This window comes from Tigriopus californicus, chromosome 2, assembly GCF_007210705.1.
Source record: "Tigriopus californicus strain San Diego chromosome 2, Tcal_SD_v2.1, whole genome shotgun sequence".
Classification (NCBI taxonomy): Eukaryota; Metazoa; Arthropoda; class Copepoda; order Harpacticoida; family Harpacticidae; genus Tigriopus; species Tigriopus californicus.
The window spans coordinates 10,608,111-10,636,069 of NC_081441.1; the positions used below are offsets into that span (position 1 = coordinate 10,608,111).

Below are 27,959 nucleotides of genomic sequence, written 5' to 3' on the forward strand. Positions count from 1 at the left end.
GAAGCCGGCCTTGACTCAGAACCTTCACTAACCACTACATCTACGAGACGTACATGAATGTCAGGAGGGGTTTGAAGCAGTAGATCCGATGAGGGCGAAAGCCTTGGTCCTCAGTATTAGAGCAGGAGAGCTTTCCCTTTTCCTACTAAGTAGGTCTGCTCCGCTTGACGTGTATGTAGAACTACTGGCTAGTAGCGATGGCTGCATGCAGGATTGCAATATGACGAGGGAGTGTTCGAGGTCCTCGAGAAAGAGGACTGAGAGGAGCCACCGTGATAAAGGGCACAGCTGAGGTTCTAAAGAGATTATTTCATCTCCTGTATTCACTTCCGATCCACGTCAAATCCAACCAAAGAGTTCGTCCCGAGAATTAGCAATCCTGATCCGATCCAGTCCAAGATCTCGGGAAGATCTCGCCGGATTGGATTCCGTCTGACAGATGTGCTGTTGACTACAGGACTGTATGCTGTGAGTTTCTGACAGACAAGATTATCTGCAATTGGAGCATATTGAAGCCGAAAAAAGACCCGTTTGAAGGATGTGTCAGTCCAGCTGAAATCGAGTTTTCCCCTTTTTTTTTTTAAACAAACTTGACCTCGATTTCGCTAAAATACTATGACATCCGAGGCCTTGGAGTCCTTGCTTTTCAAGGCTACCAACCCGTCTAATAAGATAGAGGATGTGAACACCATCAAGAAGTTCTGTGATACGGTTCGAAACACGAAAGAAGGACCCTCGATCGCGTGCAAATTGATCGCGCACAAGATTCAATCGCCTCAAGAACGTGAGGCCATTCAGACTTTGGCCGTTCTCGAGGCTTGCGTTAAATCTTGCGGCGAGGCCTTTCACATCGAGGTCGGCAAGTTTAAGTTTCTCAATGAGATGATCAAATTGGTGTCTCCGAGATATCTGGCCGGCCGCACGCCGGATCATATCAAGAAGAAGATCATCGAGCTCCTGTTCCTTTGGACCAAAGACCTGGGGAATGAGGGCAAAATCAAAGAGGCTTATGAGATGCTGAAGAAGCAAGGGATTGTCACGGAGGACCCGATTTATGTGGGCGGGGCTGTGTTTGCCTCCTCACTACCACCACGCCCGGATGCGCCTCTGACGCAAGCTCAGACGCAAGAGCTGAAAAAGCTCCTCCAAAGCAAGAATCCTGAGGATCTGGAGAAAGCTAACACCATCATCAAAGGCATGGTCAAGGAGGATGAGAGGAAGATGGATCAACTCACGAGGAGATCCACGGAGTTGATCATGGTGAATAATAATTCGAAATTACTCAACGAGATGCTTGACCATTTCGAGAAAGCCAGGTCCACTCCTCAAGAGTTGGAGTTACTCAAGGACTTGCAAGAATCGTGCGAGAAGATGCAACCTAAGCTGTTCCGATTGGCCTCGGATACCGACGAGGACGACGAGACCATCAACGAGATCCTTCAGGCCAGCGATGAGTTATCCAAGGTCTTGGATCGCTATAGAATGGTCATTGTCCAAGGAAAACCGGATATCATTAAACGACAAGGATATTTGTCCGAGGGTAGATCTTCAAACCCGGGAAATTCGAACTCTGACGCCTTGCTAGATCTTGGACCCATTCCATCTGAATCGAAACCTTCATCACATTCCATCGTGGACGACGACATTTTAGGCTTGGAGAGTGCCTTCCAAGCGAGTTCGAGTCCCAAGACAACTCCTGTTCAAATCAAGACCATCGCTCCCAGCATCGACGACCTGTTAAATGGCTCTCCACCATTGGACAGTGGGGAGCCATCGCTGATCATGGGTTCGAACTCGAGTTCCAGCGCTTCACTGTCCTCGAAAGCCAACCCTTTGGATCCCTTTGCTCAGAAGATGGAAGCCAAAAAAGCCTCGAGACAACGAGGTTTAGAAGCACTCGATTTGTTGGGCGAAACCGCGCTCAAATCCCACCTGACCTCAAGAAGTCCGCAATTTGAGAAGAGATGCGAGAAAGTTCCAATGTCCAAGATGATCGATCACCGCCGAGAATTGGATTTGACGGCCTCCCTGACCGAACCAGTGGCTCCAAGTTCCCGAAGTCCGGTCACGGATTCTCCCACCACAGTAGACATTCCCAAACCACCCGAGATCCAAGTGCAAAAGCCCAAAGAGGAACCCCCCTTCAAACTGTCTGATCTCGAGGTGGCCATATCTAGTATTAAGCCCAGAAAGTCTCCGCCCATAACATTGCAAGACTCGGAGGACGGTATCTCGATCCTGTTGAACTTTGGTCAGGATCAGCCTCGGGAGCATGTGACGGCCATTGTGGTCACGATCATCAACAAATCTCCAGAAGCCATCACTGACCTCGAGTTCAAGGCCGTAGTGCCGAAAGGTTGTAAAGTCAAGCTCCAGACAGCTTCAGGCCAATCTCTTCCGGCTCATAATCCTTTTGTGCCTCCGTCAGCCATCACCCAAGTAATGTTGGTTGCCAATCCTAAGCAAATCTCACCCGTTTCCTTCAAATACGTGTTAAGCTACAATCAGGACGATGATCCGCAAACAGAATTAGGTGAAATCAAAAGTCTCCCCCTTTAAGACCTGACTTTTTCTTCTTGAAGTGCTTCTTTGGTCAAGATAGGTGAGAAAAGAAAGCTTTGTAGTGTGTGTGTATGTGTGATAACATGTTGATTTGAAACAAAACAACCATATATATATATTTACAATGCTAGTTATGTTGTAATTCTGCCATAAAAATTATTAGTTATCCTGCCAAACGGGCTCACGTTTTTCCACAAATGCGGTCATGCCCTCTTTGCGATCCTGAGTGGCAAACGTGGCGTGGAACAATCGCTTTTCCGTGGCTAAGCCTTCACTCAAGGCGCTCTCATAAGCCGCATTGGTGGCCTGTTTGCAAATGGCTACGGTCAATTTCGATTTACTCGCAATTTTGTCGGCAATTTTGATGGTCTCATCTAAAAAGTTATCTGCTGGAAACACCCGCGCGACCAGACCCCATTTTTCTGCTGTATGAGCGTCGATCATATCGCCGGTCAGATTCATCTCCATGGCTCGGGATTTTCCAATGGCTCGGGGTAATCGTTGAGTACCTCCCGCACCCGGAATAGTACCTAATGTAATCTCGGGCTGACCGAACTTAGCCTTCTCGCTGGCATAGATCATATCGCACATCATGGCCACCTCGCAACCACCCCCCAGAGCGAATCCGTTGACGGCAGCCAGGATAGGTTTGGAGATTTTGACCATATCTGTCCACTGACTGAGGAAGTTCTCACGGAAGTTTTCCGGAAAATCACGGGGCTGCATCTCCTTAATATCCGCTCCCGCCGCAAAGGCTTTGCCACTTCCGGTCAGTACAATGGCTCCCACCTAGAAATGGAAGTCATTGAAACGACAAATGGGTTATCATCCACTTTTTAGGACTATTGAACATTGATCTAAATTAATGGGAAATGAGCGTACTTTCTGATCGGCATCAAATAGTTTGAGCGCGGTCATGAGGTCATCCATGAGTGGTGAGCATAATGCGTTGAGAGCCTTGGGTCGGTGGAGGGTCACGAGCCCAACACGGCCGTCAGTGCCGCATTTTTCCACTTTAATGTACTCCAATTCTGGGATGTACGGTACAGCAGAGGGTCACGAGCCCAACACGGCCGTCAGTGCCGCATTTTTCCACTTTAATGTACTCCAATTCTGGCAAGGTGGACATGAGACGCGAGGTGGACCATCGATTGAATTGAAGCATTCGAACACTCCATTGTGACAATTTCAAAGCCATGTTAAAGTTGCAGGAGGCCGAGGTTTCGAGCACTTAACTTTCACACAGGCAACTTAGTTATGGCTGAGTTACTAGAATACACTCTCGGTTCTTCAGATAGAGATGAGGCGAATCTCAAATGGAGGATTCGAGTCTGCCAAAAAGATTGGTTGGATGGAAAAAGAAGAAAAGAAAACCTTGTGCCCGGAGAGCCTTGATATGTTAATAAAGGTTAAAAATATTTACTTTAATCAACACGTGAGAGCTTTTTCATCTACGGTATACTACAATGTTTAGTCCGTTGGCAAGTTTTGATTTCCCTTTTCCTCTGAAACAACTTGAAAAGACTCATGTAGTTGCAGACTGTCGGACTGAGCCTGCAACTCTGCACATCTCTACTTGAAATTGGGCAAGCTTTAAATTCAGGGTGATCAAAGCCTGCCATTTCAAAAGAAAACGCTCTTTGTTGTTATCATCATATCATCAATAGAATTTTCTGAAATTGATCAGCCAGTAATTTCTTTCGCATGATAGAAAAAACACACCATAGATTGTCTTAAAAAGAGTTGATTTGACCAATAAATGATTATTTAATTGAATTCTTTATGTATAAGCTATCACCCTCTTTGTTTACCATTGCTTTATTATGCTCCACATGTCTTCAATTTCAAATGTTGCATGTGCTGAAGACAATACAGGCATGATGAGTCCTCCACAAGACTCGAACCCCAAATTGCCGCATGGCTATTGCGATTTGAACCTACCTTACGAGCCCGTATCCACCATTCAGGCCCGTGTCATTCGTGCCGTGGCTTTGGGGTACCAAACCTTGGCGATCTCTGTCTCAGTTCATCAAGATGAGTTAACGTACAAAAATCGCAAACACAAAGCGGCCAAAAAGGCCAAATTGGATCCAGACGAATCCGAACAAATGACAGACTTTCCCGAACCTCCTCGGATTATTGTCAAGCCCGAGGATCATGCAGGTTACCCTGCGCCCGTGATTCTCACCCGTTTGAACCTGACCGTTAACGATAACAACTTTCAACCTATTTGGAACTCGTCTGAAACCGGCAAGAAGTATGACTTAGTCGCGATTTGTCCCACATCCGCTCCGACTTTGACCAATATCCTCAAATCGGCGTTTCGGGCGGACATCGTGGCCTTTGATCCTGAAAATGTCCGGGACGTTCGATGGAGTCGGAAATTGTACAATGAATGTGTGTCCCAATTAATGTTCTTTGAGATCAATTACGCCCCTTGCATTCGTGACACGTCCACCCGACGAACCACCATTTCTCAGTCTCACAATTACCACTTGTACGGCAAATCCAAGGCCATTTTCATGTCTAGCGGGGCCACCAATGTTTTGGAGATGCGAGGACCTCATGATGTGGCCAATTTGGGCTTTTTATTCGGTCTGAATGAACATCAGGGCAAGTTGGCCGTCAAGGGCATAGGCCATCAGGTGGTTAAGACGGCCTTGGGTCGAAAAATGGGACCTTTCCGGGCCTTGATCCAAAAGGTGGACCAACTTCCGGAAGAAGAGCAATGGAAAGTTCCAGAGGACGCTCAAGATGAGTCTGAAGAGGAAGAAGGAGTTGATAGTGATGACCAGAGTGAGAGTATGGATGCTGCGAACACTAAAGAAGATTTCATTAAGCTGTGATCATTAAACAGGCCGGCTCTTATTATCTTAAACGCAAAGCACTTTGTTGCTACTTCATCATTGTTATTATTTGCTTTTCAGATTAGAATGAAAGTGACAAATCTGGAATGCGATCTATCTGAAGTGATCATTTCAAGTCCCATTGGGAATTACAAAATCTTGGCTTGCCCTCAAGGCTTGCATCAAGTCGGTCAGACCGATGATGTGGATAACAACAACTTTTTAGCCTTAGGTCAAGCTATCGTCCAATTCGTGGAGGGTTCGAAAACTGACAACCCCCATCTTTTGACAGCATTTGCATGGATGACCGAGTATTTCAGTAACAATCGAGATATTAGTGACAAGGTACAAGTTTGCCCCCAAGTCATAGGAGAGTCAGAGGAATCCCGGTCGTTTCGTCAAAAGGTCTGGATGTCCCTTAAACTGAAAGTTGGCCTGGGTGAAACCGTTAGCTATGCTCAACTAGCGGCATTGGCGGGTAGTGCGGGCGCTTCTCGGGCCGTGGGATCAGCCATGGCTAATAACCCAATTGGTCTGATCATCCCATGTCATCGGGTAGTCAAGTCTGACGGATCATATGGGAATTACGCGAAATCCACCAAGAATGATGTCAAAACTTGGCTGCTAACGCATGAGCAATCGCATGCTGATAAATTGTAAAAGCGATATGATGCAAATAGATATGCAAGATAACTTTGTTGGCTTGCTCTTCGTAATCTAAAATTCCTAACCTTAACAAACAAAATCAAAACAAGATGTCTGGAATCGGAGTGTTGTCTGTGAATGAATCTCATTGTGCTGATTCCCAAAGCTACCCTACTTTGGGGGAGTATCAATTGGGTTTGGGATCATGGGCGATCTTTCTGTATACTTTCTCCGGGATCGCTGCAATCATTCTTTCCAGCGAATTTTGCCTCTCAGCGTGGCAGTTCGAGAAATCCGTGTCCAAAAATCTTTTGTTCGATACACTATTTGTTAACTCGGTGTATTTCGTTGTGTCTCTACTCACCTTGAGCAGTATCGTTCTTCCCAAGGCCAGTTCCTTCTCATGGGCTCTCTACAAGATCTACCTTGGACTGGCTATGGTCAAGTTCACGGCCATCATCTTGAAGTTATACAATGACGATCCGAAGCACTTTGTGCACACAATCACCACCAACTCCCGCAACATTACGGTTGAATCCAAGAGCCAGGAGCCGGAGGATGAGTTCATCAATATGCGATCTCCACCTTGTTGCTTCTGCCTGTTTTGCCCAACCAATGTTAGGTTGACCTCGGGAAAAATGGAACTGATCCGCTTGGCCATATACCAGATGCCCTATGTCCAGGCATTGTGCATGTATCTCGTCATCAGCTTAAATTTGTCCGGATACTTACAATATGATGACGAGAGCAAAAATCCGGGGGTGGTCTACTTTCAAATTATTGAAACAATCAGCTTCGTCATAGCTCTTTGGGGCATCTTCTTGTTCTTGAGCATTACCAACAAGTATCAGATGGGGAATAACAAGCATTTCCGCAAGAAGGCTCTCTTGTTCCGATTATTATTGGTGCTCATCAACGTTCAAGGGGTCGTGATTGACATCCTAGCCGCACTAAACATCATTCGATGTAACGAAAACATGAGCCGAATAGCGATGGCGGCCATGATCAAGGATTCATGTGCCGTCTTTGAGGTGTTCATTTTGGGAAACTTGAATTTTTTACTGAATATGGTGGACTTTCCGTTTGAAATCTTGGAATCTTGGTCGAAGGGAGTGCATCAAGTGCTGTATGATAAGGAAGCTGCTAAATAAATATAGGCGGTTAATCTCTCAATACTTGGACTGTATTTCTTGCTTCTTATCACATGACGATACTGAACCATCTCATCTGTCGAGGCGAGTTTGTTCATTCAGTTAGTCCATTTGATGCGCCTGAATGATGCCAAACATGTCCTCTTTTAACGTTCGAAAAGCCGGCCGATCATCCGGATTGGCTGCCCAACACAATCTCATTGTCTGACGAAAAGAAAACAAAAATTTGTCAAAAAATTAGTCATGCCACTCTTCAATTCTAATGGCAAGCAATAATCGCTTGTCACAAGCAATGGACTTAGGCGACTGAACTACAAGCTTGTTGGAAGTTTTGGCGACCCTGGCGACCGAACCGGTTTTTTAAGTTCATATAAAAAAAATGGACATGCATGCCACAGTCCATCCACATGCGGCGCTTTTGCGCGAATGTTGCACTTTTAACAACCTCACAAGAAATTTGCATTCATTTGTTTGAAGCCATTCAGAGATGAGAGAAAGTGGCGAAAACTTTAGGTTTATATATTTTGAAAAAAGTATTATTTTGATTAAATTTCCATTTTCAAAAATCTTGCGTTTTTCGACAAATCTGGAAGCTAAGATTTCGGCGGCTACCTATCCATTTGAGAAGCCTTAGACAGATTCAATGTGTTTTAGTAGCGCTGGTAGACGTTTAAAAGATGGGACATCAGAAAGAAGGTGATCTGTTCGCTCTTACTTCATAAACATCATAAGGACACGACGCCGGTTTGGACAGGATCAGGCCTCTTTGCACACGTTCGACCACCTCAGGGTTCTTGGTACGCCCATAGGGCATGTCTCCACAGGTAAATACTTCCCAACAGAGTACACCAAAGGCCCAGACATCGGACTTTGATGAAAACCGGGTATAATTGAGCACTTCTGGTGGGGACCATTTTATTGGAAACTTGGCTCCACCATTCGAGGTATATTGGTCGTCAATCACATATCGAGCCAGACCAAAATCAGCGACCTTAAACCAATCAAGAAGCACATCTCTTTGATTAATTATACAGTATTTGTATAAACCTAGCACAATTTCTAACCTTGACCACGTTTTCGGATCCAACCAAGCAGTTGCGTGCTGCCAAGTCACGGTGAATATAATTATGCCTCTCTAGATAAGCCATGCCACGACAGACTTGGACAACAATATCCAACAAAGAACCAACGTCCGTTATCAGGGCGGCCTTCAATTTCCTTAAATATTGTAGCAGGCTCCCATGCTGAAAATAGGACCATCATTTTGTAAGCTAAAGTTGTCCCCTCACAAAACGCACTTTAAACAACTTTATCGCTTACCTTCATGTACTCTGTGATGATGAAAATTGGGCGATTTTTGGAACACACTCCATAGAGCTGCACCAAGTTCACGTGTTGCAGTTTGGTCATAACTTGGGCCTCTTCAATGAAATCGTCTTCAGACATGCTGCCTTCTTTCATCATTTTCACAGCAACCTGAAGACAACCAAGGATATTTGAGAATCAGTGCTCAAGAGCACTTCAGTTGCGGGTTACATACATCAATAGTGCCTTTCCACTTTCCCTTGCGAACCACGCCAAACTGTCCGGAGCCAAGCTCCTCCAACAAAGTCAGTTCCGTGGGGTCGATTTCCCACTTTCCGTGAGAAAGCCCGGCAGTGGCGGGAATGGAACGCCCCGGGGGACACTTGAGACGACAAGCCAATCCTCCCGCATTGAATGAGTGATATTCCATTAGCTCAGGAATACTCGCACAGGCATGCTTCTCCGACAGGAAGAATCCCTGGCTGCCGCTCTTGATGTGATAATGTTTGACCTATAAATGCGATATTTTGTAAGAATAGGGACGAGCAAGAAATAACTACAAACATTGAAATCACGAGGAAAACGAAGACATTCAAGGCAATGCATTGAGTGTGTAGATAGAGACAACACCTGATACCACCAACAAGTACAGATCTGAGGAGTTACAAGGGACTCCCATGTCGTACAAGAACACACAAACTTTGCATTAATGGAGAGGAACCTGGTTTTTTTTTGGAGTAACTCACTAATCCGAACATGACTCGCCATTTCGAGAAGCTCCCATTCACGCTATCATGGAGTGATATTCGAGTGCTTTGTCGATCCTTGAGAAATTAGTGAACATTTATTTTTAGTTTCAGATTTGAACAAGTCCAGGACCATATTTGAAGAATGTCTAATAGAATAATTCGTTTCCAAGAAACAATGGTCGTGAGCAGGAAGGAAGCATTCGATATTGTTGCCTATCAGCAAAAAAGCTCCTGCTGTTTTACCCCCTCCTGATGTGAATGAGAAGATAGCCACTTGAAGCTACTCTCATGAAACATTACAAACATATGCAGGTCTTTGCGTGCAAATAGTTGTCGCTATCATTTAATTTCTCCTCTCATTTCTATATAACGTTTCATTACACGAGATCCGAACGTTCTTAACATGAAAGCTTATCGGCGATTTCGGCAGCCTTTTTAACCTGGAAAGGCCATTAGGGAATCAGATATGCGTCGCAAATGAGATTCAAGGAAGAAGTTCTCGTTTTCGGGCCTCAGGTTAGAAGGGCTTTAAAGGTTCGAGAGGCAATTCAACTTGGTTCGGCGCCATTTGCAATCACTTGATTTTCTTTTTATTTGGGCTTATTACACATAGTGTAGATTGTTGGATTGGCAATGATATCGGACGGCCATCATTACCGATATGCTATGAAACCTTCAGGCTTTTGTCGCCTAAGATTTTGCTCCAAAATCGAGACATCAAAAGTCTGGCAAAATGAAACAAAGCAGAGAAAGGTTGCATGTCATGCCTTCCTTCTATTTGCTTGCAAATATGACCAATCGTTATTTGACAAAAAAGTTGTTGGCTAACAAGGTGTTGAATGTTTGTAAGTCCGAATCCTACCTGAGAATGAGGTATCCTTGTGTACAGAGAAAGAGTGTAAAGACCTCTTGTAGATGAGTTTCGCACCACAAAACATCCCTCTTTATCCTCGCTTTTCAAGAGATGTTCTGCCCGTTGCCTGGACATATCTGACACATACCTGAGAAATAACCCAAAAAGGTACAAATTAGAAATCTTTCCGATTGTCACGGCATATCGAAGGTCCAGGATGATCTTACCAATCATAGTTTTGAAGGCCCAGGGCATCTTTTTCTTTGACATAATTTGACGGGATAAAGCCCACTTCACCTCGGGCGTTTTGCACTTGCCACCAATGGTCTTGACTGTCATCAAGGACGGCGTAATCTTCACCTTTGACCAGAGTCAGTTCCCCCTGTTCTATGGCAGTGAAAGGGTACACAGCGGTGACAATTTTCGCATTGGGCGGTAACGGAACAGGAACTGGAAGGGGTAAGGCTGGGGGCTCTTCTACGACCAGATTTTGTTGTGCTGCAAGGGGTGCAATAGCGGTAACTGGTAGAGGAGGCACTGGGTCCGATTTGGTTTGACGTGCCGTCCACGTGATGTGTTCGCAACCGCCAGTTCCACCGTAACGAGACGCCTCCCCACAACAGGTCCATCGACCATTGGCATATTGCGTGGGATGGAATTTGTCGGCTAGGGATGGATTGCTACGGCACAAATTGCGGATCAGTTGAATCCATTCGTCCCTCTCGCTGTCCGATTTGGCTTGAATGTAGAGGAAGTAGCTCTGGCCGTTTTCCTTGTAGCCAATCTGGAACGAGTGGGATTTGGATTCGTCCCTTAAGGACACTTTTTCTATTAGCCGCACGTCTTTCAGCTGGATCCTGCCCTTTTGCTTCTTCTTCATGGAATCCGCTCCATCGTAATAGGCGAGGGTGGTTCGGGTGAGCACGAACCATCGGTCCTTGTAGTTGGAGAAGGAGAACCTCGATTTGAGTTGGGATCGCTTGGTCATCCAGCTCTTCTTGACCACCTCATCAGTGCCACCCAACTGCTGACTCCCCTCTTGGGACTCATTGGTGGCCGAGGCTAGAGTACTGTTGGCCGGTTGGTCCTGAATGATTTTACCCATGTCTTCGTATGATTTTGGACACGACAGGGCGGAGGTGGAGGAGGAGGAGGAGGAGGTGGAGGAGAACGCCAAGAAATCCTCCAAGCATCCGTCACGCTAATGTCAAGCAGAGTGGCATGTCAAGAAACTATCCTCCCCAACACTAGAGATGATCATCATCAGGGCCTGTGCACAACATGAACTATTCTTGGTATTTCCTGGCACAAGTCTTTCTTTTTCAGGTATAATAATATGGTCGTTTTTCTCTCACTTCACCACAAGGGTGGGTGTAGCAATGGTAGCATCATCATCTACCACCACTAGGACGACGACTCCTTCTTTCAGCCCTCTGGATGATGGTCCCTCTCCTCACAGTCTCGAAGGAAAGAGATTCAAAGTGGCCAACAAGTCGTCGCGACCTTAACAGTCTTGTACAAATGAGACGAGCACCAAGAAATAGCCAGAGAGGAGGGAGACGACGAAGGAAGATGATGATGATTCCTCCATCCAGGATCAGTCCAGTCCGACGTGGTCGTAGTGGCGTTGCCGTGATGGTATGCCAAGACTCCAAGCTCAGTGGGGGAAGCTTAGCTCTACATCATACAGGTGGATGGAAGATTCGAGGAATAGCGCAGGTTGTTGGTGGTTGGCGAGTTAAGTGAGTTGGCTGGCGATTCGGTCTGCCTTGATTGTTCCGAGATGATTTTGCACCGTGTTACTACCTTGACGACCCAATACCAACTGAGTTATGTGGCAGCTCGGAATCAAAGAGATACGATGGTGGTGGTGGTGGTGGTACTGGCGATGATGTCCCTGCCAAGAACAACTTGAGCTTACTGTCCGAATGTCTCGAATGGGTGATGATGTGACGAAGCATCAGGAAAAGGGAGGAAGGACCAATGTTTCAATTGACAAACATGCATTAGTTGGTTGATCTCTCAGGATTTACAACGTCGACACATACCTTGATTGAACAAAGCACTCTGAGCTGCAACGGCCCTCTGAATCTATCGGACTTTTACGTTAAGCACCTGTTGCTCTCTTAGGGTCTGGTCCACGTTTGATGTTCATTGATCAGTCATGCGTCCAAATGGTGAGGGAAAGGGATCTTATCGCGATTACGTTCTGTCAACACACCACTTCTACTATGCAATATGTGCCAAAGAATGCAAGTCAAATATTTTATCCGACCATCCATCCCAATGCTGCAAGGGATATCGCACACGCGTCAGCAAGCCAGCCAGCCAACCAACCAACCAACCAACATAAACGCCATCGCCATCCATCCGATTAGTCGCCGCTCGTCCATGCAATGAGTATGCGATCAAGCTCTTTTTTGGGAAATACCCTGTAATTTCCAATTTGATGCATCTGTCGATTTCCAGTCTGGTCCTGATAAACTGAACCTGGCAAGCTCGATCGACTTGGGAGCTTCCTCAGTACGTTAAGCTAGAGTACTGCACGCAAGTTCAAGACAACTTCTTCCTTGATAAGAGATCCAGCCTATGATGGCTGGTTGACCAATGAAACATCATGCAGTTATGGTTTCCTTTGTGCTATCGATGAATAACCACACACGGTTGGATTGAAATCACTAGACCAATTCAAGACAATTTCACCCTCACTCTGACAAAAAAAAGAGATCCTTATCTCTGAAAGTTTCACGGAACATCATGGCCGCTTTTGGCCTAACCTCTCAAAGCAACCACACGCCACAATTTTGTCTAGTCGGCGGCATTCCGGAAGAACCGTAAAAGCAAAGTCTCCATGGAACAACATGTACATCTTCCACCACCAGATCCTGGTGCTGCAGTCAAAATCCAAATGTTTTTCGGCCAAGGTCTGATTTGGAACCTCGAAGGTAGGTAAGGTTTGTCTTAAAAATCCGGAATGAGTGAAGCCTGATGTTAGCCAAAGATCTTAGCATGTGTGCCTCTCAACAGCTGACTCGACCTAAAGAGATTGGATATCAACAGTGAATAAAACTTGGCGAATGGCTTGCCTAACACGCCTCTTGCGCTTGCCACGCCCCACATTACTCATTAGGCGGGGTTTTATGAGCATTAAGAAATTGGAAGATGCCATTAATGTCGATTTGATCGGTCAGGAACTGAGGGTGTCAGGATGGATTCAAGCCACTCGGAAACTGAAGGTGCAGTTTTTTTTGGATCTGGACGACGGTCTCAAGGCCGGAGGCCAGCGATTACAAGTCGTCTTAAAAACCGAGGACCTCAGTGAGACTCTCTTGAGGCAGTTGAGGTTCCATAGTGCGGTTTGTGTGGAGGGAACGCTTTTGAAATCGACTCATCCCGCCCAAGAAGTTGAATTGGAGGCCAAGCACATCCATGTCTTAAGTGAATGTTCCAATGATTCGAAATATCCACTACAGCCCAAGAGAAAACGCTTGGCCAACCTCGAACGAGGCTATCCTCATTTCCGGTGTAAGACGAAAGATTTTTCGGCTCTTATGAGGATAAGGAACGGCCTCTCTCAAGGGATTCACGGTTTCCTCCAAGAGAATCAGTTCATTCAGGTGCAAACACCCATTTTAACGTCCAATGATTGTGAAGGCGCTGGAGAAGTGTTCCAAGTCCAACCTGTGCGGAAATTTTATGATGAGCAGGAGATGGAGGTGCCTTATTTCTTCCAAGATACTTTCTTAACAGTCTCTGGACAACTTCATTTAGAGGCTATTTGTAACGGCATCGCACGCGTCTACAACTTCAGCCCGGTTTTTAGGGCGGAGCGAGGCCGATCTCGACGACATTTGACCGAGTTCTCCATGATTGAAGGCGAAGTGGCCTTTGTCGATGATATCGGGGAGATCATGAATCTCATTGAAAACATGATGAAGTACTCAATTTCGCACGTGTTGAAACACAATGAACGGGATATCCAGTTATACACTAAAACTACCCGAGAGACGAATTGGGACAACGTGCTACTGGCCTCCAATCACAAATTTCTTGTCATGACCTATGATGAGGCTTTTGAAGTGCTTCGAAAGAATGAAGCCAAGCTCAAGAGCCCACCCATCTACGGCAAGTCTCTAGTTGTTGAACACGAGCGTTTCATTGTCGAACACCATTGCAACCATGTACCTGTGTTCATCACTCAATGGCCCAAAGACTCCAAGGCGTTCTACTCCCGAATTCGGACTGATAATCCGGATTATGTGGATGCTGTGGACCTTTTGCTCCCGGGGATTGGAGAGCTTTGCGGAGGAAGTCTCAGAGAGCATCGGCATGACGTTCTTCAAAATCGGATAGCAGAGCTTGGGAGTAGTGAGAGTGAAGCCGCATTGAAATGGTACTTGGCTATGAGAAGATATGGATCTGCACCAACTGGAGGATTTGGTCTGGGATTCGAAAGATGGGTTCAGTTCCTTTTAGGAGTGCAAAATATCAAAGATACTCTCCCGTTTCCAAGATCACCACACTATTCTTTGTTATAGTCTTAATAAAATGTTTTAGTGATGGCATCCCGTTTCGGCACGAATCATTTCCTTTGGTGTTTTTTTTTAAATTCCAAAGTTTAGTGCAGTTTCCGTGGATTCGATATGAACCTCTATCGTGGTCAATATGATAAACTTTTAGTTAGTCATTTGTTGCAGTTATTCTATGAGATGACAATTTGCTTGCAGATGCCATCGAAGTTCGAACCAAACATCGAATCCTGGGGAGCTTTATTGGTTGTCTACCCAAAGCTCCCAGACAAGTTCAGAGATTCGGATTGCCATTACTTTTAAGTTCGGAAGAGTTGTTCGTTTTACTCAAAGAGAAAGTGGCAGTTCTATTAGAATACCAAGATTTATCATTAAAGCCAAATCCTGATCAAGCCGCGGAGTTTATGAAATATCTGGAGGACAGTTTTCAAGGACAAATTAAGGTAATTCTACATTGTCGCTTGCTTGGGCCGTATTCCAACTTAATCGGGATTATATGAATATGTGTCTGGATTTCTTAAGCTTTATTCTCAATAAATTTCAGGCGAGTCATGAAGATAAAATTCAAAATATAAAGGAAAACCTGAGTACAATTTTGGACGGAAAAAGGAAGAAAGCCCTCTCTAGTGGAAAAGCAATTGCGGACATAAGGGAAGAGTCTGTGTTTCAAGATGAGATATCCAAATTAAAGCCTTTGCCTGAGGATCATATGGCAGTTCAAACTTTTATTGGTAATTTGTTTTCCGTTTTCATCCTTTCTTCTCCCGTTTACGCTCTGCGTCTTTATTTCCTCAGAAGAAATTTGGCAAGGCCGTTCAAAGATAGTTCCTGATTGGAATTTCCCGACGACCTCGATGGAGAGACTGAGATCTCAAGCTTTTTACTTGCTTTGGCAGGAAGGCTTTCATCTGACTGATGGTGATAAATTCGGCGGAGACTTCTTGGTTTACAACGGCAGTCCGCAAGATCATCATGCCAGGTTCATTGTGGTTTGCTTGTCAAAACAGCCCGAAGATTTGTCACCAAATGAAGTTGCAGCCAAATATCGTTTGGGCACAACCGTGAAGAAAACAGTATTATTGGCGTTTTTCTCACCGAACGAACCAAATCAAGTGCTGTTTCAGTCAGTAGAATCATCAAATTCAAATTTAAAATAAATGTCTCTATTTCTGCTTATCCCCTTTGTGAGACATTAAATGTTACCTTCACGGAAACTAAGGTTGATAACTACGTGCAGAGGGAAGCCTTCAGCTCTGCCTTTTGACCGCATGCTCAAAAACGGCAAATGCCTCTAAATAGGAATAAAGCAGTTCAATTGAATAATGATATTCTTTAGTATGCAATGCAGTCTTTATATAACAACAATTTTCATGACCTCTATTTTAATGAGAAAAGATCGTATTGATACGTGTTTTTTCAGGCTTGGCTTAATTATCTATACCACAGTAGGCCACTATTGATAGGTAATTTGTAATGTCAAGTAACTGTCGTATTCATTGATATGATTATGTGTGTATTGTTTCACAATACATTTCTATTTAAGATTCTGATTTTTATTTTCCATGCATTGAAATTCCATTACTGTTTTGTTTTGTTAGAATTAAAGGGCTAGCCCTCAAGTTAGAAACCCAATCAAATTTGCTGTTCAGTTGTGCAATTTGTCATCTTTTTTGCCAACCCCCTGAGACTTCACTTTTAACCTTACAGAAATGTAACCCATGTTGATTGTTGACTAGTCCTGTAACCTGTGAAAAATCCGTTGTTTGTTAATGAAAAAGTTGACAAATTGTAAAAAGTCTGTAGTTAGTGAAAGTAATATGATATATTTTGCTGGAGCTTATAAGTTTTTTATGTTGCCCGAAAATGCTTTTACATTTCTTTGAGCCCTTAACGATGAACTAGATTGTGGTTCTTATGATTCTTGCAAACTCATTACACGAATCTAAAAGTTAAAGTGACTGAAACAATGTGAAAACGCGAATATCTAAAGTGGATTTGAAGGTATGAAGCCCCTCGGCACATACGTATATTTGACTCTCTGACCCGAACAATATCACGGCTTTTTCTAGAGGATTTGAATAATAAACGCACAATCCAAGTAGCGATTGGCTTGAGTTGAATCTGTGACGATTTATTAAACTTACCTCTTTAGGTAGTGCGTATTATAATTGAGTGTACTTGACAAGAAATATCAGCCTAACAATCAATAAAGTGAAATGAGGTCCATTTTTTCAATTGATCAAAGATCTATCGTACATAGAAACAAGATACAAACAAGTAGCGATTTAGTTCGGAAACAGAACAGCTGTGTTTGTTTGATTCTCAGTTCATCAGTTGTATGTGACCTTTCGCAACATAAAAGGCCCTTACTTCTACAATCCCCTTCCATGGCTTCTAAGGAGGCGGATCGGACCCGCCCTCGCCGCGAGATGCTCGCCCAATACTACCAAACCAACGAGGACAAAGTCACGCCTCTATCCACCCCGCCCTCTTCGTCCTCGTCCTCCTCTCATCCCTTAAACATCAACGGACCCGATTTCAATGCCGATCAGTACACGCAGAAAGTCATTCGAGAAGCCTCGCTCTCTCAGTTAATGGCTCAAGAATCGGAGATCCATAGGCAAATTGGAGCCTTAGATTCTGATATGCAGACCTTGGTCTACGAGAACTACAACAAGTTCATCGCCGCCACGGACACGATCCGCAAAATGCGGGTAGATTTCCGAGCCATGGAGGACGAGATGGATCAATTAGCAACGAAAATGCAAGACATCACGCGATTCTCAGGGCAGATTTCGGATACATTGAGGGATCGGAGGACCAAGATTGGCACCTTGAGTGGCACCCATGCTCTGTTGAAGAAGCTCCAGTTTCTCTTCGAGTTGCCGGCCAAGTTGAAGGAATGCTTGGCTGATGATGATTTGACCACGGGTGTCAAGTACTACTTGAGAGCTCAGAGAGTCTTGGAGCAGTATCAGCACATGGCCTCGTTCCAAGGGATAAAAACGGATTGTGATCAGATCATGGTGGTCTTGAAGAAGAAGCTCTTGGAACGGGTGGAGGATCCCGATACGAATGCTGAGGATTTGTCGATGTGTGTGGGTTTACTTTTGGAGCTTCAGGAGTCGGCCGAAGTTTTGTGCCAATCCTATTTGGCCACGGCTGAGTCGAAATTGCAAGAGTCCTTGTCCGTCTTGGCTGAGCAAGTCACTTTAGCTTCTGGTCAAGCCAAGACTGATATTCAGAGACCCTCGGATGCTTACGAGTCTGTGATGGATATCTTGGAGTTTGTGGATCATGGATGCAATCACTTCATAAGTGACTTATCGCTCATCATCGCCTCGTTCACGGAGACCTTCTTGGAGCGCCAAGAGACCCCGATTGATACCGAGATGGCCAATGAGAAACTGACCCATTTCGTTAAGAAGCTCATCAACATCTATTTTGATCATCTTCGAGCTCGGTTCAAGTTGGAGAAGAAACTGGATGATGCCACGATCAAAGTGCGGGCTCTGGACCGTTTCCACCGACGATTGCAAGCTATGTGTCGCCTTCTGTCCACCATTGACTTCTCCAAAGCCGGGTTAGACCTCGTTCTCGAGGCCTCTGAACTACATTGCATCGCCACTTTGGACCATTTGAAGGCCACTTTCCAGCAAAGTCTTATGGACGCACGACAGTCTTTGGTGGCTCCCAAACGATTGGGCCCCGAATCCGAGAGTGAACCGGATCTGTCCGAGATCAACACGGCTCTACTGACTTCCATTGCGGAGAACATCCGCACTCAGATGTCCAATCTCCAGCATTACATCGAGCCCGACCTCACATTTGCCGTCAAGACTTACTTCAGAGCCAAGTTTTGCCGTTATTATGTCCGGGAAGGGGTTTTGGTGGCCTTTTTCAGCCATATCATTGAAGTGGCGCAGAATTATTGCATGGACTCGGAAAAGACCACCCCGCCCATTCTCCTACTCCTCCTCTCTCGAAACAGTTTCGACCTTCAACAAAACACCACGCAGTATCTGCTCAGTATGGTGGATGAGCAGTTCTTCATCGAGGATACGTCAAGTCTCACCAGTCTTGGCCATATCAATGACATGCTCAAACACGTGTCACACATGCTCCTGGATCACTTTGTCAAGCTCCAAGGATGTGTGTTATCCCAGATGTTGCGGAAGTCCGTCGAGACCCGTGATTGGTTAAATACGGTCGAACCGAGGACCGTGAGAGCTGTTATGAAGCGGGTAGTAGAGGAGACCACCATGATTGATCGACAAGTCGGTCGATTGTATGAGGAGGGTGATCGGAAAGTCCGGTCCTCGGATTCATCCCGAAGAACCCGATTGAGTCAACAACCTCAATCCAGGATGGGAGCGAGATCCTGGAGTGTGGCTAATTCTCAGATGGACACGAGCTTGGCCTCGAATATCCAGAAGATGTTCAGCGAGAGGATCGAGATCTTCTCGCCCGTGGAGTTCTCCAAGGTGTCCATCTTGACCGGGATCGTGAAGATCGCTCTGAAGACTTTACTGGAGTGTGTCCGCTTACGGACTTTTAGCCGATTCGGATTTCAACAGATCCAAGTGGATTGCCATTATTTACAATTGTATTTGTGGAGATTCGTCTCAGACGAGAACCTGGTCCGGTTTCTTCTCGACGAAATCATGACCAGCGTTGTTCATCGATGCCCCGATCCAACTCCCATGGAAAATAGCGTGATTGATGTGATCTGTGATAGAGGCTGAGTTTGATATGATTTGATTTATTTTGTGGCAATATATGAAGAACAAAATGTTGGCTGGCATCGAGTATGCAATATCACATTATTCATCTGCTCATGCGAGAAAACAAGCGAGCATCAATCATCCACGTTGAGATTCAATTTGGGCACTTGGAGAATTCTTCTTCGACTGGATGGATTGGACCGTTGGATCCACTTGGCCCGATCCTCTTCATTGGATTCTTGAACGGATTTCAACCATTCACTCACATAAGGGAATTGAACCGGATCAACGGGGTCCCCAAGGGCTAACACCTCGTACACTTGAACATCCCGGATGGAAGGCTGAGCGCCCAAAATGAACACCTGAGTCCCTTCTTCTGCCGTCAAGAAACTCGATTCGGATTCGTTGTCCTCGATGAACGAGGATCGCACGGACTCGAAACTCTCTTCTCGGTCGTAGGAATGGGGACTGGCTTCAATAGGATCCGGATTGGAGGGCGATTTCAGTCGGAGAGACTCCAGATCTCGAGCTAATTGACTCACAGGACTCAGAGCGGAAGACAAGTCTTGATCCAAATCTTGCAATATCTGCGCTTGTTCCCGTTTCTTCTGCGCCTCTAATTTCCGACTCATATCATAGAGGTGATTGTCGAACATGGCTAGGCCTTCAGGACTGCCTAAATCGCAATAATCGCCCAGGAAATCCCAATACTCGTAAAGATGCGCCTCAAACTCCTGGGCCAATTTCCGACCCTGGATCTCAAAAGCCCGCTCAGGATTGGATAACTTCAAAGCCTTGGGCGTGGTACTTTTCCACTTCTTCTGGACAATCTCAGCATCTTGCGGGGACAGTGGGCCTAGGAGGGCCTGAACTGATTTCGTGTGGATCAAGGGGGAGGTGGGCGACGGGTCTAATACGATCGGACTTTTTACGGGCTGAACCCGACTCAATTTGGGCGAAGGGAAATTCGGTCGGGGCGAATTGAAGGCCACTTGACTCTGAGAGGGATCCATGCCACTTCCACTGCGTTTGACGGTTCTTTTGGGCGACCAAACCGAGCCCAAACATCCGGGACTGGCCATATCACTCTCCCGAATCACTGGGATGTACACCTGATCGCCCAAAGCCTTTTGAATCTCCCCCACCAGTTGAGTATCGCCCTCGCCTCCGCGGGTACAGGCCACTTCCGCCGGGGTTAGACCCATCTTGTTGGGTCGATTGGTGTCACAACTGCTGAATCCGGCCAGAAATTGAACCACCTCCACACAGCCGAACTTGGCGGCTTGATGTAGTGGGGTGTCATTGTGGCCCTTGTTGGGCATGTTGAGGTACAAATCCAGGAGATATTCCCCGCGTCGAGCTCGATTTTCGGGGGTTTCATGCGGGTACATACGGTTCATGAGCTCCGAATCCGTAATGCGGGCTAGCACCACTTGGGTCATGGTCAGACTACGGGCCGCCGCCGCTACATGGAGGGCATTGGCACGGGTGCCCGAGTGAATAATGGCCGGGGTATCGCAGGGTGTGGTCAAATATCGCGGATTCTGATCGACTAGCGCGTGAAAAGTGGCCTCATGGCCGGATTGAATGGCCTCTTTCAAGGCCTTGAGTTGTTGAGGGGTCAAACTGGGGTAAGGACAGCCTTCCGAAGGCGTGGCGGCGGTTGGAATGGGCGTGGCTGCACTGGCGTCCTCCTCGAGACAAGCTTGGGCGAATTGTTGGGCTTCCAAATGAGATTGGCAAGCCTTGAATCGCCCGCCTTTGTGACCCTTGAGCAAGGCCAGAACCGCGGAGTGTGAGTCCACGACGTGGACCAGGTTGAAGTCCGAAGGCGAGGCGGAGGGCTCCGGGAGGGCAGGGGGGCGGGGCAGGGCCACGCCGTAGAATATGGGCGCCATTGGCACGATTGGCAGGTTGTCAAGTGGGAAGTTTGTTTTGGTCGGTTGATTTTGATTTGTGATTGCTTGACGTTGAGAAAAGGTGATAGCAGTGTCTCCGAATAGTATTTTCTGAGTATTTTTACCGCGCCTTCCTGGAGAAGGGGTTCCAACTTCCAGCACCGGGGTTCGAACCCATGACACTTTGTTCAGGCTGCTTTTTTTGAGCGCCCATCTACACTAAGAAGGGATATGTGCCAACCGAGTATTTCCCTGAGGTCAATACAGTAAAAATCGGAAATAAGAGCAGGATTATGAATCCCCGAATCAAATCATATAGTAAAGTATAGTAAATTAGCATCGGATATAAGAGCACAACATTTTGGGCCACATCGGATGTAAGAGCATAATTGAACGAGGCAATTTTTCTTTTTTTATTTCCCGCGCTCTACAATGAAGTTTTCGATGGAAACTGGTTAAGCCATTTTATAAAAGCAAGTTTCAGCCGCTTTCTCATAAAAACAAACAGTCATACATAATGGCTTCTGCCAAGAGAATAACTTTTTCCATCAAGGAGAGGCAAAAAAAGTTCCTGGCCGATTTTGACAAGCTGTCCAAGATAAGCCTGACCGAAGCTGCCACAAAGTTAGGAGTCAAATGTGCTTCCTTTGGAAAACTCTTGGTTGTCTTTTCGAACTTCATAGCCAGTATGTAATTCAGTGACCGATTAGCTACGTATTTGGTGCGTAAACATACCGCCAACACACTGCCCTCCTTGCATTTTGTTTCATTTTTCTCGATTTTTATGACTACATTTTGTTTGGACCGTAAAACTACATCAAATCATAGCTTAAGAATATGTTTTCTGTCATCAGTTTTGCCTCTGGAGCCGCGGAACTGGAGGATCAGATATAAGAGCAGAAATTCACGGCCCCAAAGCTGCTCTTATATCCAATTTTTACTGTACTTACATTGTTAGCATGGTAAATAGTAGGTAGAATCGGACTCCTGTGGTTTTTCTACGGGTTTAATTATTTTCGTACACAAACCGCCTAGACTTAAGTTGTTTATGTCTTTGGACAAAAAAACGCCAGATTGGTGTCAAAGCACCCAACGTTATGGACCCACTCTGACTATCGGGCTGCTTAAGCGGTGACACTGGCAATTTTTCAAGGTTAAGCCAATTCAAGCATAGGTGGGTGTTGGAATTATTATCATAATTCACTATCTGCAATCATATGGAATTCTTCACATGTTTCTCGGATATTGGCTGGACCCAGTTTTGTATTCATAATTTTGCAATGCCCACGTTTTTATCAAAATCGAACAAAATTTGTCGTCCTAATCCTAAAACAATACATCCAATATAATGGCCTAGTGTTGGCCAAAGTAAAGAGACAAATGATCTTAACACTCTGAAATGCAACCCTTCATGGACGGCGGGATCGGATGCCTATGAGCGATGTCACACACATGTTTCTCATTTCTTTTGCATATGCACTATCCAGCCAAACATTGATCATTGTCAATGTCTCGATGTTCCAAGCCCAAATTCAGGTTTGGGCTGCTAATTGAGAGTCAATCCACTCACTGCCATCATGAAATGACTGCATGTGCCTCGCTTATCTTGACTCCAGATTGACCTGCCATGCTGTACAGCCTCTATCAGCGGCCACTCGCTTCTGTGCCTCACTTAATCCGGACCCGCGTCGCCCCTTCCCGTTCCGCTTGTTCTGTCCCCTGGCCCCATTGCCGCTTTTCCTCCTCCTCTCGCCAGCCGCACAACATGTCCCGCAGTATGAAGGCCGTTCGGGTCCACCAATTTGGCGGTCCCGAGGTGTTACAGGTCGAATCCAATCAACCTTTGACCATCCTCTCGCCCACCCAAGTTCTGGTGCGGGTCATGTATGCCGGGGTCAACCCGGTCGAAACCTACATTCGGGAAGGTCAATACTCGCGTTTGCCGGAACTGCCTTATACGCCCGGCAGCGATGCGGCGGGTTACGTGGATGAGGTGGGTTCGGGTGTGACGGATTTGCAGGTCGGGCAACGGGTGTTTGTCACGGGGCGGAATTCGGGGTCCTACGCCGAATACATTCAGGTGGAATCGACCTATGTCTTTCCCCTGCATGAACGCCTGTCTTTCGCGCAGGGAGCGGCATTGGGCGTGCCGTATTTCACGGCGTACAAGGCCTTGATTATGGGGGCCCAGGCTCGACCCGGGGAGATTGTTCTGATTCACGGGGCGTCGGGAGCGGTAGGCACGGCGGCCGTTCAAATTGCACGGGCTTTGGGCACGACCGTGGTGGGCACGGCGGGGACGAAGGACGGAATGGATGTGGTGACCGAGTGCGGAGCGCACCACGTGTTCAACCACAACCACAAGTCCTATGAGAAGAAGATGGTGGACCACATCGGGGGTGAAGGCTTTGACGTGATTATCGAGCATTTGGCTAATATCAATTTGGGACACGACCTCCAGATGCTGAAGCCAGGTAAGGGGGGAAATCTTAGTTTAGTCAGTTAATTATGGCGTTATCTTTTTTGAGAGTTTTAGTCGAGAGGCTTTTATTTGAGGGAAGTCGTTGACTAGCGTCCGGAAAGATAGTTTTTAAGATGAAATTAGGTGTTTTAAAGATATTGTTACTTTTGCACAAAAATGGCTTGAAACTGCAAAAAAACAGTACATATATATTTTTTTTTTTTAACGTTTGGTGAATATGACGTGAAACAAATGACAAATATACAAATGTTCGCGGATGCAAGGGTTCGAAAATTATGGGTTGCTTGGTTCCAATCTTCTTTCACTCTCACAAAGCATTTTAGGATGTATTTTTTCAAAGAGGAAAATCAGGGTTACATTTTAAGGTTGTCTTTCGGGTTTACGCTATGCAACAAGTAATGTCGTACGTCACAGATAAAGTAAATTGATAACCCTTGTTGCGGCCTCCCGTAATCATTTATTTCAGAAGCAAATAAGTCACTGCATTTGAAATGGAATTAAAAAATTGGGGTGGAAACCGTGAAAAATGTTTCCTTTCCCTCGTTAAAAAAAGAAATATGTAACGGAACGGGAGAGCTAAAAATCCCCGTTCCGTTAACGATACCGCTACATATGCAGAAAAGTAGCGCGTTACCGGCAGCGTTACTCAAGTTGCATGAAACTGAAGAGGTATTTGACTTTTTTCAAAAAATCATGCGGTAAGTTATTTGTACACAATTGACCTACATTATCTCACAAATGATGCTATTGATTTCAAAACCGTTCACGATTTCAGGATACTTCAAAATATGAATCCCACCTAGAAGTTGTATGTATTAGTCTGCTTTTAAATTCAATTTTCATTGATTTCAAGACTAAACTCAACACAAAGAGCAAGAAGTTCGTGAAAAATATAAATGAAACATTTTTTGCCTTGAAAACCACGAAAATGTTTTAACAGAAAAAAACGAAACAAGTTATCACTTTTCTTTCACCTTTTTGTAACCTTTTTTTTCAATAGATTTCGGAACTTACGTATTTTGGCTGATTTTACACTACGTAATAATAAACTACCCTTATTGATCACCTTCTTTTTAAACTGATATTTGATGAAATGACCCGAAAATGTACCAACCAGGTACTACTTGTCATTTAACTTTAAATTTAATGTGCTAATTGATGTTGCTTCAAATATTTCATGTGTTGAAATTATCTGAATTAAGGATAAAAGCAGGTTTTAAGTCAGGTTTTGAGTCAGTGAGTGAATCATCACTTTGTGAGAAAGAGGAAAAACAATCTCATTCGGGCAGGACTGACACAAATAATTCAACTCGGTTTTGAAAGATGGCCCCGATTGCGCTCGCTTGACTTCTTTTAGTTAGAATGGGAATCGGGTATTACATTGGCAAGCAAAATGTCCCTGGTCATCAATGGATTCGGTTTCTACATTTGTCTGTGTGCCTATAAATGTTATACCAAAAAATAAACACTTAACAAAGAATTTGATTGAAAGATATTTGGTGCCTAACCCAGCCAAATCCTCCTCAAGAGTCAAAAACTTTAAACCATAAGATTTGAATGCCCCAACGACATGTTGCATTTAACGTGAACATGTCATTTGATAAAAGACAAAAAAAGACTTCACAAACTTAAATTTGTCTCTGCTCTAGGTGCCCGTGTGATGGTGGTCGGATGTCGCGGTGCTGTAAACATCAATCCTCGCCATTTGATGCTCCCAGAGGCCTCGATTAAAGGGGTTCAACTAGGCGCCACGCCCCCGAACCAATATAAGGAAATGGGTGCGGCCATCGTGGCCGGGATCGAGGCGGGTTGGGTCAATCCGGTGATCAATCGGGAGTACGACATGACCGAGGTCCAACAGATCCATCATGACATCGTGCATTCCAAGGGAGCCAAAGGCAAACTGGTCTTGAAAGTGACCCACGAATAGAAATTGAACGGAATGGATTGTTCAGAATATTGAAATGTGTTATGTTTAGGGATCAGATCCTGAAATGAAGCTTTTATTTTCCCATCATGAGAGTTGATTTTCGTACAGGTGTCCTGGATTGGCAGTAAATTAGCATACTAGGGTAGTCATGAATCCCTCGTGTCCTGATGATTGACCAGACCTGTCTTTAAGAAACTTTACCTTTTGAACTGAAGGTGAATTTGCGTATTATATGGGCCTCAATAGGTTGGCCCTTGGGGATATTCGCTCCCGATGGTGAACATTGGTGCCTTTTGAACTATGCGATCCTACTGATAGTGAATGCTCACGAGTGAATGAGCAGTATCAATATCCATCACCTGGGTTTGAACCAACCTCAACTGGTCAACTTCGATCTGACTCTTTGACCGGCTCAGTCACACCGGCATTAGACTTCTTTGTGTTCGGCATGAACTACGAGCTTGGGATTATGTTTGTGGCTTCGAAGTTGAAAGGTAAATTCGACGGCAAGGAAAAGATTAAATGTCTTTCAATTGACCTCCGACCTCTCGCCAAAAGGGCATAAAAGCCACGCTATAAATTTATTCTTGGCCCATCTGGGGACGAGTATCAATAATTCTACTCATTGAATCTCTTGTCGTAAACAATGACATGACTTCATTATCACTTCACCTATCATAAATTTGGCCAGATGTAATTTACTGTTCTAAGTGAGTTCCATTCCCCTGGACTGTTAAGCGTCTGGCTTTACCACTTAACTTCAGGGACATGCAGCCCTATCCATCGCACCATTATCAATATAAATAGCCCTAAATTAACCCATTCCCGTCCTTTCGATTAAAAACGTCCTCCCCACGCAAATCAGGCACTCGAATTCGCATGGGAACAAAACCAGAATAAGCTTGTATTTCGATCGTATCATCCTCTTTTCTGGCGTGACAATCGGGCAGCGGGCATAAATCAGGATCGGTAGGGTGACCGCCGTCCGTCTTATTCCTTGTCCACGGACTTCTTGCCTCCGCGGATTCGACCGGTCCTTCGGGCGGCGATCAGACCGACCTTGCGACCGGCGCTCGTGCCGCGCTTCACGGTGGAAGCCTTACCAATATGTTGATGATTACCACCACCATGAGGATGCTCCACGGGGTTCATGGCCACACCACGCACCTTAGGCCAGCTGTTGCGCTTGGCCTTGTACTTGTGATAGGCCCGACCGGCCTTGAGCATGGGCTTGTCAATACGCCCACCACCGGCCACAATACCCACCATAGCCCTATTGGCTGAAGGGATGACCTTCTTCAAACCCGAGGGCAGCTTGACGCGCGTTCGGTGCGTGTCGACATTGTGCCCGATCACCACGGCGAAGTTGCCCGAGCAACGGGCCATCTTGCCGCGATCCCCGGTCTTCTCCTCCAAGTTGGACACGATCGAGCCTTCAGGCATCATCCCGATGGGCATCACGTTGCCGATGGTCAGATGCGAGCGTTTGCCGCAGTAGACGAATTGCCCGGTGTGCATACCCTCCACGGCCACGAACAGCTCCTTCTTGGTCTTGTAGCGGTACGGATCGCGGAAGTGGACCACGGCTAAGGGCGCGCCTCGACCGGGATCGTGGAGAATCTCCTTCACGACGCCCTTGATGTAGCCATTACGCTCCGAGTAGTCGACGGGTCGGAGACGGGGTGCTCCCTTGCGGTGCTTGCTGTGGGACTTGAAGATGGAGCCCGCTCCTTTGCGCTGGGCGCGAATCACACGACCCATGATAGAGGCTAGGAAATGGCGAAGAGGCTCAAATTCACGTTGAACTTAGGCCAAAGTCAGCCCGGAAAAGGAAGAGCACGTGGTTGCGAGATTTTAACACGGAACCGTGCTCAGCGTGACCGCTGACCAGAACAATAAATAAAGCCGGGAAAAATATCGGCCGAAAAAGCCCAGGCGTACATCGGATTTCGTCTTTTCGAAGCCGTAGTTATGTCGTAGTTATCATGCTTAGGAATACGGTTGGATGGTTTTCTTTTGGCTCATTTTTGGTGTCATAATATGGATGGATCATGAAATAGCTATTGGTTGTGGTCCAATTGCGATTGAACCAAGAAGATAACCTGACATTTGTACCAGCAATTCATAAACTAATGGTGTTTCTCACTTTCATGCCAATCAAAACCTAATTTAGATATTAGGATAGGTTGAGGTTCAGAAGTGATGCCACGTTGGATTAGCTTTGGTTAGCTTTGGTCTATCAACGAGTACTTTTTTTGGTCAACCTATGGCAGCAGAAATTTGTT

The 27,959-nt window shown here is 45.7% G+C and overlaps 12 protein-coding genes across 13 annotated transcripts; 8 read left to right on the plus strand and 4 right to left on the minus strand.

The window, feature by feature from the left end:
* The first annotated feature begins 589 nt into the window (after positions 1-589).
* On the plus strand, positions 590-2,929 carry LOC131877042 (ADP-ribosylation factor-binding protein GGA1-like). The gene has a single exon (XM_059222606.1). The coding sequence runs from the start codon at positions 616-618 to the stop codon at positions 2,557-2,559; it is 1,944 nt and encodes a 647-aa protein (XP_059078589.1). The 5' UTR covers positions 590-615; the 3' UTR covers positions 2,560-2,929.
* Positions 2,653-3,880, minus strand: LOC131877054 (probable enoyl-CoA hydratase). Its single transcript, XM_059222618.1, has 3 exons — positions 3,614-3,880; positions 3,445-3,531; positions 2,653-3,351 (listed from the first exon to the last, which is right to left on the minus strand). The coding sequence occupies exons 1-3, from the start codon at positions 3,758-3,760 to the stop codon at positions 2,722-2,724; spliced, it is 864 nt and encodes a 287-aa protein (XP_059078601.1). The 5' UTR covers positions 3,761-3,880; the 3' UTR covers positions 2,653-2,721.
* A 494-nt stretch (positions 3,881-4,374) lies between these two features.
* LOC131877049 (ribonuclease P protein subunit p30-like) lies at positions 4,375-5,490 on the plus strand. The gene has a single exon (XM_059222614.1). The coding sequence runs from the start codon at positions 4,386-4,388 to the stop codon at positions 5,406-5,408; it is 1,023 nt and encodes a 340-aa protein (XP_059078597.1). The 5' UTR covers positions 4,375-4,385; the 3' UTR covers positions 5,409-5,490.
* Positions 5,491-5,495: 5 nt separating this feature from the next.
* Positions 5,496-6,101, plus strand: LOC131877057 (methylated-DNA--protein-cysteine methyltransferase-like). Its single transcript, XM_059222622.1, has one exon. It carries the CDS (start codon positions 5,496-5,498, stop codon positions 6,066-6,068), a length of 573 nt encoding a protein of 190 aa, XP_059078605.1. The 3' UTR covers positions 6,069-6,101.
* LOC131877048 (organic solute transporter alpha-like protein) lies at positions 6,027-7,226 on the plus strand. The gene has a single exon (XM_059222613.1). The coding sequence runs from the start codon at positions 6,164-6,166 to the stop codon at positions 7,202-7,204; it is 1,041 nt and encodes a 346-aa protein (XP_059078596.1). The 5' UTR covers positions 6,027-6,163; the 3' UTR covers positions 7,205-7,226.
* LOC131877039 (tyrosine-protein kinase Btk29A-like) lies at positions 6,888-11,722 on the minus strand. 2 transcript variants are annotated; one of them, XM_059222603.1, is made up of 8 exons: positions 10,339-11,722; positions 10,121-10,259; positions 9,256-9,333; positions 8,745-9,020; positions 8,525-8,680; positions 8,269-8,448; positions 7,920-8,195; positions 6,888-7,408 (listed from the first exon to the last, which is right to left on the minus strand). In XM_059222603.1, the coding sequence occupies exons 1-8, from the start codon at positions 11,214-11,216 to the stop codon at positions 7,307-7,309; spliced, it is 2,085 nt and encodes a 694-aa protein (XP_059078586.1). In that variant the 5' UTR covers positions 11,217-11,722; the 3' UTR covers positions 6,888-7,306. The 2 variants fall into 2 exon arrangements, with proteins under 2 accessions (XP_059078586.1, XP_059078587.1); XM_059222604.1 differs by lacking the exon at positions 9,256-9,333 and having other exon boundaries at positions 10,339-11,718.
* Positions 11,723-12,911: 1,189 nt separating this feature from the next.
* On the plus strand, positions 12,912-15,816 carry LOC131877053 (tRNA-splicing endonuclease subunit Sen34-like). The gene is made up of 4 exons (XM_059222617.1): positions 12,912-13,056; positions 14,839-15,083; positions 15,185-15,371; positions 15,436-15,816. Exons 1-4 carry the CDS (start codon positions 12,963-12,965, stop codon positions 15,795-15,797), a joined length of 888 nt encoding a protein of 295 aa, XP_059078600.1. The 5' UTR covers positions 12,912-12,962; the 3' UTR covers positions 15,798-15,816.
* On the plus strand, positions 13,139-14,676 carry LOC131877044 (probable asparagine--tRNA ligase, mitochondrial). The gene has a single exon (XM_059222608.1). It carries the CDS (start codon positions 13,189-13,191, stop codon positions 14,647-14,649), a length of 1,461 nt encoding a protein of 486 aa, XP_059078591.1. The 5' UTR covers positions 13,139-13,188; the 3' UTR covers positions 14,650-14,676.
* A 1,167-nt stretch (positions 15,817-16,983) lies between the features above and the next one.
* LOC131877037 (vacuolar protein sorting-associated protein 51 homolog) lies at positions 16,984-19,449 on the plus strand. The gene has a single exon (XM_059222599.1). The coding sequence runs from the start codon at positions 17,028-17,030 to the stop codon at positions 19,383-19,385; it is 2,358 nt and encodes a 785-aa protein (XP_059078582.1). The 5' UTR covers positions 16,984-17,027; the 3' UTR covers positions 19,386-19,449.
* LOC131877043 (ankyrin repeat and LEM domain-containing protein 2-like) lies at positions 19,383-21,491 on the minus strand. The gene has a single exon (XM_059222607.1). The coding sequence runs from the start codon at positions 21,260-21,262 to the stop codon at positions 19,499-19,501; it is 1,764 nt and encodes a 587-aa protein (XP_059078590.1). The 5' UTR covers positions 21,263-21,491; the 3' UTR covers positions 19,383-19,498.
* A 1,339-nt stretch (positions 21,492-22,830) lies between these two features.
* Positions 22,831-25,761, plus strand: LOC131877046 (quinone oxidoreductase-like). The gene is made up of 2 exons (XM_059222611.1): positions 22,831-23,736; positions 25,394-25,761. The coding sequence occupies exons 1-2, from the start codon at positions 22,890-22,892 to the stop codon at positions 25,672-25,674; spliced, it is 1,128 nt and encodes a 375-aa protein (XP_059078594.1). The 5' UTR covers positions 22,831-22,889; the 3' UTR covers positions 25,675-25,761.
* Positions 25,762-26,548: 787 nt separating this feature from the next.
* On the minus strand, positions 26,549-27,528 carry LOC131877055 (large ribosomal subunit protein uL2-like). The gene has a single exon (XM_059222619.1). The coding sequence runs from the start codon at positions 27,433-27,435 to the stop codon at positions 26,665-26,667; it is 771 nt and encodes a 256-aa protein (XP_059078602.1). The 5' UTR covers positions 27,436-27,528; the 3' UTR covers positions 26,549-26,664.
* Positions 27,529-27,959: the final 431 nt, after the last annotated feature.

What these genes read in the sequence shown, in the direction of transcription:
- LOC131877044 (XM_059222608.1), top strand. Translation starts at nt 13,189, where the DNA reads ATGGCTTGCCTAACACGCCTCTTGCGCTTGCCACGCCCCACATTACTC.
- LOC131877037 (XM_059222599.1), top strand. Translation starts at nt 17,028, where the DNA reads ATGGCTTCTAAGGAGGCGGATCGGACCCGCCCTCGCCGCGAGATGCTC.
- LOC131877042 (XM_059222606.1), top strand. Translation starts at nt 616, where the DNA reads ATGACATCCGAGGCCTTGGAGTCCTTGCTTTTCAAGGCTACCAACCCG.
- LOC131877048 (XM_059222613.1), top strand. Translation starts at nt 6,164, where the DNA reads ATGTCTGGAATCGGAGTGTTGTCTGTGAATGAATCTCATTGTGCTGAT.
- LOC131877039 (XM_059222603.1), bottom strand. Translation starts at nt 11,216, where the DNA reads ATGGGTAAAATCATTCAGGACCAACCGGCCAACAGTACTCTAGCCTCG. An exon ending in TCATCACAGAGTACATGAAG is followed by an intron (nt 8,449 to 8,524) that starts GTAAGCGATAAA and finishes TCCTATTTTCAG; the next exon opens with CATGGGAGCCTGCTACAATA. An exon ending in GATCCGAAAACGTGGTCAAG is followed by an intron (nt 8,196 to 8,268) that starts GTTAGAAATTGT and finishes GATTGGTTTAAG; the next exon opens with GTCGCTGATTTTGGTCTGGC.
- LOC131877053 (XM_059222617.1), top strand. Translation starts at nt 12,963, where the DNA reads ATGGAACAACATGTACATCTTCCACCACCAGATCCTGGTGCTGCAGTC. An exon ending in TCTGATTTGGAACCTCGAAG is followed by an intron (nt 13,057 to 14,838) that starts GTAGGTAAGGTT and finishes ATTTGCTTGCAG; the next exon opens with ATGCCATCGAAGTTCGAACC. An exon ending in GTTTTCAAGGACAAATTAAG is followed by an intron (nt 15,084 to 15,184) that starts GTAATTCTACAT and finishes AATAAATTTCAG; the next exon opens with GCGAGTCATGAAGATAAAAT.
- LOC131877055 (XM_059222619.1), bottom strand. Translation starts at nt 27,435, where the DNA reads ATGGGTCGTGTGATTCGCGCCCAGCGCAAAGGAGCGGGCTCCATCTTC.
- LOC131877046 (XM_059222611.1), top strand. Translation starts at nt 22,890, where the DNA reads ATGCTGTACAGCCTCTATCAGCGGCCACTCGCTTCTGTGCCTCACTTA. An exon ending in CCTCCAGATGCTGAAGCCAG is followed by an intron (nt 23,737 to 25,393) that starts GTAAGGGGGGAA and finishes TCTCTGCTCTAG; the next exon opens with GTGCCCGTGTGATGGTGGTC.
- LOC131877057 (XM_059222622.1), top strand. Translation starts at nt 5,496, where the DNA reads ATGAAAGTGACAAATCTGGAATGCGATCTATCTGAAGTGATCATTTCA.
- LOC131877054 (XM_059222618.1), bottom strand. Translation starts at nt 3,760, where the DNA reads ATGGCTTTGAAATTGTCACAATGGAGTGTTCGAATGCTTCAATTCAAT. An exon ending in GTGTTGGGCTCGTGACCCTC is followed by an intron (nt 3,532 to 3,613) that starts TGCTGTACCGTA and finishes CTCGTGACCCTC; the next exon opens with CACCGACCCAAGGCTCTCAA. An exon ending in TATTTGATGCCGATCAGAAA is followed by an intron (nt 3,352 to 3,444) that starts GTACGCTCATTT and finishes TTCCATTTCTAG; the next exon opens with GTGGGAGCCATTGTACTGAC.
- LOC131877043 (XM_059222607.1), bottom strand. Translation starts at nt 21,262, where the DNA reads ATGGCGCCCATATTCTACGGCGTGGCCCTGCCCCGCCCCCCTGCCCTC.
- LOC131877049 (XM_059222614.1), top strand. Translation starts at nt 4,386, where the DNA reads ATGCTCCACATGTCTTCAATTTCAAATGTTGCATGTGCTGAAGACAAT.